We start from the raw sequence: 9,217 nt of genomic DNA on the forward strand, positions 1-9,217 counted from the left end.
TTATTTTGGGCACGGTTTCAATCAATCCGAGAGTTCGGGTGGGCTTAGTGTCTCCTTTCGACATCGGACGGAACTCAGCTCAACATAGGAGCAATTTTGTTTTTTCTCAACATAGAAGCAATTTGACGATTTTTCATTGTTATAAAATAAGAAAAAAACAAATACCTAAATTTGAGTTGAAGAGCACTCGAGTCTCGGTAGATATTATACAAGAGTGCTTGACTATTCATACATAATTAGTATTATGAAATGATTAAAGGAACGAATAATACATGCATCTAAACTATTCAATACGGATTACAATCATACTTAGCTTCACTTTCTCTTCACCATCTTCTTTTCTTGAGCTCTTCTTTCCTCTTCTTCTTCTTCTCTTTCTCATCCTTTTCACGTCTCTTTTTGGCTTCCTCCTCGCGTTTCTTCTTCTCCTTCTCCTTAAGCATCCTTTTCTCAGCCTGCAGCCTCTTCACCGCTTCTTCTTTTCGCATCTTCTCCCGCTCCTTTCTCACCTCCTCTTCCAACCTCTGCTTCTTCTCCTTCCTCTTATCTGCCGCCTTGGCATCTCTCGTAGCCCTCTCATGTTGAGCAACTCTTGCCCTCCTTCCCTCCTCCATCTCATAGGTGGCCATGTTCCTTCGAATACGGAAGCAATTCGTCTTCTTCTCTGCATCTTTCTTTCTGTTGAGCTCCTCCTCCTGACGACGCTCCTCAAGCCGCCGTTGCCGTGTAACCATAAAGCACATCATGGTGTAGGGACCCTTGGGAATTTGCTACGATGAACTAACGACGATCAAGCTCTCGTATATGTGCTTAATCTAACATCTAGGAACGTACGCGCTACGATGTTGTTTAAATACCAGGCGTTCGGAGTTCAGGGCCATTGTGATTGTCGCGTTACTTGGTGTTTTCAGCTGTACCATAGTGCATGGCAGATAGCTGATTAGCCGGCCGGCTGTTGACTAGGTTGCACGGACAATATAATCTACTCATTGTTTCATCGCATGATTATTGAACGACACACGCTTAACTAATTGATTTATATTTGTGATTTGAGTTTCATGCAGTAGAAGGAATGGACAACAAGCTTAGGAAAGTTGGTCACCATTTATTGTTTCGATGTATATACACCCAATATAATATACGTTTTCGCTTTTCTTCATATTCAAGCTTGAATGCATGATGTTGTTTTTCCAATGCAAAAATCATCTCACTCATGAGCCTCTCTGCCTTGCTCATGCATTCTACATTTCACCAGTACTACAAAAGTGACTAGTATATCCAGCCAAAAAAGGTTAGTAGTACTTCTTATTTCTTTTTTTCTTTCACTTTTTATCGGGTACCTTTTCTGATGATTATTTTTCTGTTTTGCTTTACTTCCAGGCCAGCTGCTGGCACCGCTGTGGACAGAGCCTTACAGCATCAGAATTCAGACCAGGCTTGTTTTTGTATAGATATAAAACAAAAGTGGTACATGTTCCTTCAATCAACCTGTTCATTTGTTGGTTTCAGGTATGGTTTATCAGTCAACCAATAGTATTTTTTTCTCACAACAAACCAGCACTAGTCGGATTTATCAGTCTAGAAATCAACCAGCGAACCGGCTCAATGTATCCGTGTCGTTGCTCGCTAGTCGCTCGCTACATATATATTTTGTATTTATTTAAGCGTTTATTGGTGGTACTGATCTTTGTTCCGTTGGCGACGAGACCAGCTGAAACACAACTGTTTTTTGAATGAACAGCTGAAACACAACTGTTACACAGCTCAAGCAAGCTTCCGGTAGTATAAAATACGTGCATGGGTTGCATTGCATATAGTTTACCGCTGGACGAGATCTGACTGACACCCTCGATCCTACTGGATATATAAGGAACCAATGTACCAGATGGCAGCAACAGCAAGCAGAATTAATTAGGAATGAACCGCGCAATAATTGAACTTGTTCTCGCCTCCAGCCAGATGCTCAAGCATGCATGTCCAGCCAGGGAAGGTGGAAACTGACGGACGCATGGATCACATGCCTGGCTCATGGTCATGGCTGCATCATGCCGTTGCACGCGATCGCACCAGTTCTTGGCTTTCCATCGGTGGCTACACTCGAGCCTTGGGCGTGGCAGTTGCAAATGCCTAGGTAGCGAAAAATGGCTCCGCCGTTCACATGCGTGATGCAACAACCACCGGCAGCATACACGTTACAGGCCTACGGCAGCGCACCGCGCGCGCGGGGCGTACCGTACGTGGCTCCTCGTCCCCTTGGCGACCTTGCTTGCCTTGCCGAGTTGCCCGTGTGGGACGGACGAGGTCGGGTCGCCCAAGAGGAGGAGTAGAGACGTGGCGGCGCCGCGCGGATCCGGCGGCAGAAAGACGTGACGTCTCGCGGATTTCTCTCGTCTCTTCAGTTACCCGTTCGATCGAGCCCGGAAACGAAACGACGCGCAGTTTCGCGGCGGCGCGCGCACAACTGAACTAGCGGATACCGATCGATGGCGCGCCTAGGCAGGCAGACCGCAGCCCCGATCGCAACCGCACAACACCCTAGACGATCTCGTCGTCCGCGCTGGGCACGGGACGACTTCGCCGCCTTTAAAAACACACGCGCCGCCACCGCCCCGCGCCCTCCCTCCACCCGCGCCAAGTGAGACACATCTCCACGCACGTGCCTAGGCCTCCGAGTCGAAGCCCTCCGTCCAGCCATGTCGCGCCTCAGCCTCACCGTGCCGTGCCTCGCCGCCGCCGTCGCCGTCGCGGTGGCCGTCCTCGCGCTAGCGTCCGGCGCGGCGTCGCAGGCGCCGGGGCCGTCGCCGCCGGTCGACTGCTCGTCGGCGGTGACCGGGCTCATCGGCTGCCTGCCGTACGTGCAGCAGGGGAGCACGCAGGGCAAGCCCGCCGGGGAGTGCTGCAACGGCGTCAAGGCCGCCCTTAAGAGCCCGGCCACCGTCGCCTGCCTCTGTGCCGCCTTCGGCCAGAACTACGGCATTCAGGTCAACCTCACCCGCGCCGCCGGGCTGCCCGCTGCGTGCGGCGAAGACCCCGCCGCCTTGAACAAATGCAACAGTCAGTACTACCGCCCTCATCTCTGGTTTAATGCTTCTTGTTCGTTTCTTTCTTGTGTTGATTTGTGATTACAATATACAGTAAAAGCCTCTTGGATTAATTTATTATTTTCCTTTCTTGCAGTCAAAGTGCCCGGCGCCCCTGCTTCAGGTAACACAAAATATCCTCTGTCCTTTTTGTTCACAATAATTTGCAACGACGATGCATCCATACGAAATTGGCTCTCTTTGAGTCAACGTCATAAAATAGATCACAAACTTTTATATAGAGCTCTAATAAGTCCAACTATTTTTATTTTCATTAATTTTATAGAAAAGGAATTAAACATTAATAACACCAATATATTTTATGGTGTATCTAATAAGGATAATTTTTATTATTATCATATAAATACTGATATTTTTATATGAATTCGGTCAAATTTTAACTTAAGACAACTTTAGAGGTTGATTTCTTTTTGGAACGGGTGAAGTATTAGTTAGTATTATTAGCTAATAAAAAATAGAGATAGATTTAAACATGGTCGGTTTGCTACTACCTTTTAACCTATGAGCAAAGCCATGTTTGGATCTATATTGCTAATAGGTATATATAGAAACTAAACACCCGTAAACCTGGATCCAAACAAACCCTACTAGGTGTGTTAGCTACTTAGAGATTGATGTTGCCATCAAGTGCTAAGACTAAGAGTTAGCATGCTAATTTCAGTAGTATCAAACAGGGCCTAACAAGTTGAAGGGTGGGCCTGTTAGTCTACTAATTTTAGCAGGCTAATTCTTAGCACTTGCTCGCAACCCCCACCTTGCTAATTTTTACAAGTAGCTTAGCATTAGTCTTACTAATTCTTGCCTTTACAAGCTAGATTAAAACAACATAGTTGACTTTGACATAAACATGATGATGGATGATACAATTTTCTCTGGATCCAGGACCGGGATGTTATGTACTCCTCTATTCCAAATTATAAGTCGTTTTGACTTTTTTTGTTCATCCATTTTGCTATGTATCTAGACATAATATTATATCGAGATGCATTGTAAAATAGATGTACCAAAAAAAAGTCAAAGCGACTTGGCCGTGTCTAGATCCAGGGGCTAAAGTTTAGCCGTGTCACATCGGACGTTCGGATGTTAACTAGGAAGACTAAACATGAGCTAATTATAAAACTAATTGCACAATAGTAGACTAATTAGCGAGACGAATCTATTAAGCCTAATTAATCCATAATTAGCAAGTGTTTACTGTAGCACCACATTGTCAAATCATGAACTAATTATTCGGCTTGCAAATTAGTCTCAATCTATATAATTAGTTTTGTAATTAGCATATGTTTAATACCCCTAATTGGTATAAAAAATTCAATGTGATAGGGCTAAACTTTTGCATAAGGGAAACAAACACATCCATATAATTTGGATCAGAGCGAGTATATTGTCATAGCGAGATGTCCAAGCTAAAATTTTAATTATATATTATCATACGACAGTGACAAGTAATCTGAATTACTAACAGAAGCACTTCCTCCTTTGACCTTTGTGGTTGTGGGTTGGACTCTAAATTTTATTAGTGCGCAAGTCGGTGCAGTATTAGTTTTGTTAACAGATTAACAGTTTATTACATTCGCAACTAAATGATGTAAACTGCCAATTAATTGCAGCTATGAAAGTAGTAGGTGCGTACGGAGACGTACTAGTTATCCACTTTGCCAACAGCCCATTTGATCAGTACATTATTTTAGTGTATCTAGAACACGCAAAACCATTGTGAAAGCTTTCTTTCCTGTGTTCCATTTGATCAGTACATTATTTTAGTGTATCTAGAACACGCAAAACCATTGTGAAAGCGAGCTTCTTTCTTTCCTGTTTTTTTTTTTTTTTTTGCACTAAAAAGGGTGAAGTTGGACCTAACAGTAAAAACCATCTCTGCTCATTCACTGAAAGCCCCATCTTCATTTTCTAAAGAGCTATGCATCTGAATAGGTTCTGAAACTATGGGGGTGATTGGTTGCCCGAACCAAGGCGTCTGAAGGGGCATCCTGCATTCCCCCGTACACTTACGTCGTGTTAGGTTGCCCTGTTCGTACCTTTTGCCTGCATCTTTTCATTCGTTTGCCTTCCTCCATCCCGCACGCCTCCGTCTTCTGGATTTCTCCTTCCCTCATGGGCAGGATGACTTGATTCACTTAGGATGCAGGGACCCATGCGTTAGACACCCAAAAAACTAATACATGCATGCAACCAAACACAATCTCATCTCGTACTAGACCAACGGCAAAGACAACCAAATACGACCACTTGCACAAGCTCAACCCAGCTTCTTTGGTCCTGTATAGCTGGGCCATCCTGGCTCATGGCTTGTTTACAACCAATCACGCCCTATGAGAACGTCTGTGTATCATTAACTCACTCGCAATGCTGTTCGCAATGCCGTTTCCATGTTTGCAGCACCTACAGCTTTCGGAACGGCTCCGGCAGCCCCAAGCCCAGGCTTGTCCAAGTCAGCGGCGGCGACCGGATCGTCAATCTCGGCGTTTGTCGTTCTCGCCACAGTGGCCGCAACTCTGCTCTCGCACAACCTCTGAAGATTCCTGGTGTTTCGGTGATTGGTGGTTTTAGTTCATGATGAGTTGTGCTGTGAATGAACCTATGATATGTATCCACACTATGACATAATTCATTAAGTTTAATTGATTGTTTGTAAGACATTTGGTGCCTATGTCTGACATTCTTTATTTTTCCATGTTTTCAATCAGCCATGTTGTCATATTGTGTGTTGGCTGTCGCTGGGCCACAGCTATTCGATTCCGCATTATTGTCGATTGTCGTGTCGTGCAGCACCGACATGTTTTACATACTATCCTCCCTGTCTAAATACCTCTACTCCCTTTTCACATCCAGCAATCACCCGTACGACCTCTTTATCTCAGTTTGAGAACAACCTCTCTTCCTCCATACAACCTCTCTATCTCCGTTCGAGAACAACCTCTCTTCCTCCGTTCGCCAGCAGCACATCTGATCTTTGTTCATCCGTGTTCATCCGTTCGAGAACATCTTCTCTTGCTTCTCTTCCTCCGTTCGTCAGCACCACATCTGCCTCTCTTCCTCCGTTCGCCAGCACCACATCTGATCTTTTTTCACATCTGATCTTTGTTCTTCCGTACACCCAGCAATACATCTAATCTTTGTTCTTTCCTCGCTCAGTACATTGGAGAAGAAAGACACACGAATCTACCTTCAGATATTAAGGTACATACAACAAATTAACAGATTATAACTTTATTATAATAAAATAAATCTATCGGCTGTCATTTCTTTTGCATTTTTCTTGATGTACCCAACTTTGCTCGGCTTCGTCCTTGTCGTACAATTGGCCATGCTTGATCTAATCATCCGAATACCCTTCATGGAGACTAATCGAAATTAACGTATTTGGACACGTATTAGGGCTTTTGTTGCCTCAATAGCTTTCTGGTTCATTACAACATTGTTGACTTACACTAGCATAGCAAGGTATGCATATACTAATTTGCGGGTTGGCTCGGTTTTGGTTACATAAGATCAATAGTCGTCTGGGTTGCATGAATTATGTTTTGGTTGGTTACCGCAACATTTTACATTACCTATGTCAGTATGGCGAGGTAATACTTGTTCTTGTAAATAAAATTTAATTTATTTATCGCAAAGTAAAGGTACTTATATGTGTTTGTTTTCATTCTCATGCTCTAGAGTGTTATACCATTGTAGTGGTATCTATAATTATATTTAGAGCCACTCTTATTATGTTATTGATAAACTATAACTTTTGTTATCTTTTTATTTGCATGACTAATATTAATTAATCCAATGTTGAGTTATTTTACTTGCAGTGGAGGAGGTTGCGGCTGCGAGTAGCTAAAATTTACAGGACAATTTAAAAGGTACATGACAACTCAGTTGAATTCACATAGGATTAATGTTGTGATATGCAAACACCAATTAGCTCTACTGATATTAACTCCCCATTGTCTGATTAGGTTATAAAATTTTAGTTGATATAGAATACTGAGGTGCAGTAAATCAATAGTGTTATTTATAGTTGTGTTGGGACTTCCCGAACAGGAGAGAGATGGGAGGGAATAAGAGAAGCGTTTTTGGTGTAAGTGGAGGAACCACTTACCCCTTGGTTCTATTTATATGGGAGATGAGAGGAGACAATCTTCCTCTCTACCCCTTTAGAATATAAAATGAGGTCTATAACCCTCTTGGGCCTTTCTACAAGGAGGTAGGCATAGCCGCCCACACCCCCTAACAAGTTGTTTTATTATAATCAGTGGCATTTCATACCCATATGCATCTATCCGATTTTGTCATTCCCACTATTAATTTTCATTCATGAATTTGATCGATAAAAATCATTAATCAGATCTAATAAATATGCTGATGCGGAACTTGGTACAGTCAAATATATGTTTGGGTTAAGATGTTCCAATTAATATTATGATGTCTTGTTGATAGTCACTTAGCTAGCCAATATCCAGTCAAGTCTGCCTTAGTGTTTGCCGGTGCAAAACAGATTTTGTTTTTGGGTTTGCATTTGTTTGTGCTACGTAGCATTGTTTGTAGTACGTGGCCAATTAATATATTAAACAAATTTGGTTTGTGACGCATTTCTTGCTTCTTTTGTAGGAGTGTAAACAAATGGAGAGAAAAACACATTTTTTTATTTCTGCTTCAAAACAATTACTCTTGCCAAGCCAACAATAGTTCACTTTTTAGGTACATATCTTTTCCAATGATCCCAACTGTTTTGCCAAAAAGGAAAACATGCTATCAACTAAGCGAGTAAGTCCTAATGCGTAGGTAAATTAATATGCACGGGCGTACCGGTATACATAAATATACAAAATAAGTAAAAGGAACAACAACAATTCATGGAACTCGTATCTTTATTAATTCATTTGAGAATTACAAAGTACACGTTCCCACTGAGATTACATTGAGTTGCGTCTAATGCATTTGACTAAACTCCCAGGGCCTCGTGAAGCCGCCGGTTAATTACATCCTCGTTGGTCTATATTGGATACGTTTCCGACCTCGTTGGTCAAGGAGAAAAATGTGTCCTGCCTCGTCGGTCAGAACATATGTACCCCCGTCTCGTTGGTCACAGGATGATGGTGATCATTGCTTGAGAAACTTCATGATGCTACTCCGTTCATATTGGACACGGATAAGTCTTTCGAATCAAGTGAACAGTATATTGGTAGTGCATACAACTATTTAAAGTCAGGAGCTACAAGCAAGTCGCCCGGAGCTTATTTCATGAAATTCTTTAGCAATTGTTTGGCAAGTGTCGCCACGGCGCATACTGTTTGCATTGCACAGTCTACATTTCCTGGTTAAATACTTTTACATAGGAACGCCACTATTCGTTGGCGTAGCTTTTACTGCAAAATAACTTTAATAGCTATGAGAGGCTCAGGCACTCATGCGTGAGAGCTTAGTACAAATATTCAGATGTTACTACCTGAAGAGTCAGGTCAAGACAGTGATTTTATCAAGTACAGGAATTGTCCAGGCAGGTTATATGGCCTGAAGTAATCTGACAAATATATGAAGCTGCAGTAGATGCATGCCTTTCACATCAGAAACTTGTTTGGAGGTAATATCTCAAATAAATCTGAACCGTCAGGTGCTCGCCCTCAACAACCAACTCTGCCGTCATTTGGATCGCTTAAGTGTTTTGCTTCATCATATGCTGGGTTACGAGGACCTTGTCTCCTATGGATCTCCTCATCCTCCTCCTTGTGGTCCTCCCCCTTTGAGGCTTCCTTCCTCCAAATGGCGTTGGTGGGCGTCGGTTAGAACCCAGATGCGCTCATAGGCGATGCTACTCTCGGCTACCGCGTGTTGGGTCCTACTCAATGCCTCACAGCTCCTGAGCTCTTCAATACCTTACAGGCCTTGTTTGATATAGGGCGCCGAGGTGGCCCTGCACCCTCCTGCTGCAGCCCACCGTGTTTGATACATTTGGCCCATCCCGCGGCCCGGCTCCCAGTGTCCATTTCTCCCTCTCTCTCCTGCACCCAGGGAAACGCCCCTAGGGTTCGTTTCTCCCGGGCTCGGCTCCCTCTATCCTCGCGCGGGCGATTTCGGGGCGGCGGCGGCGGCGGCTCGCGCGGGCTCGC

The 9,217-nt window shown here is 43.6% G+C and overlaps 2 protein-coding genes across 2 annotated transcripts; one reads left to right on the forward strand and one right to left on the reverse strand.

Annotated features, from left to right (window-relative positions):
• Positions 1-326: 326 nt before the first annotated feature.
• LOC136549161 (vicilin-like seed storage protein At2g18540) lies at positions 327-746 on the reverse strand. The gene has a single exon (XM_066540441.1). It carries the CDS (start codon positions 744-746, stop codon positions 327-329), a length of 420 nt encoding a protein of 139 aa, XP_066396538.1.
• A 1,778-nt stretch (positions 747-2,524) lies between these two features.
• LOC136552785 (non-specific lipid transfer protein-like 1) lies at positions 2,525-5,758 on the forward strand. The gene is made up of 3 exons (XM_066544350.1): positions 2,525-3,054; positions 3,178-3,204; positions 5,499-5,758. The coding sequence occupies exons 1-3, from the start codon at positions 2,694-2,696 to the stop codon at positions 5,633-5,635; spliced, it is 525 nt and encodes a 174-aa protein (XP_066400447.1). The 5' UTR covers positions 2,525-2,693; the 3' UTR covers positions 5,636-5,758.
• The last annotated feature ends 3,459 nt before the right edge of the window (positions 5,759-9,217 follow it).

This window comes from Miscanthus floridulus, chromosome 4 (assembly GCF_019320115.1).
Source record: "Miscanthus floridulus cultivar M001 chromosome 4, ASM1932011v1, whole genome shotgun sequence".
Lineage (NCBI taxonomy): Eukaryota > Viridiplantae > Streptophyta > Magnoliopsida > Poales > Poaceae > Miscanthus > Miscanthus floridulus.

Coding starts and splice junctions, on each gene's coding strand:
- LOC136549161 (XM_066540441.1), bottom strand. CDS start 746: ATGATGTGCTTTATGGTTACACGGCAACGGCGGCTTGAGGAGCGTCGT.
- LOC136552785 (XM_066544350.1), top strand. CDS start 2,694: ATGTCGCGCCTCAGCCTCACCGTGCCGTGCCTCGCCGCCGCCGTCGCC. Junction 3,055..3,177: donor CGCCTTGAACAAATGCAACA/GTCAGTACTACC, acceptor CCTTTCTTGCAG/TCAAAGTGCCCGGCGCCCCT. Junction 3,205..5,498: donor GCCCGGCGCCCCTGCTTCAG/GTAACACAAAAT, acceptor CCATGTTTGCAG/CACCTACAGCTTTCGGAACG.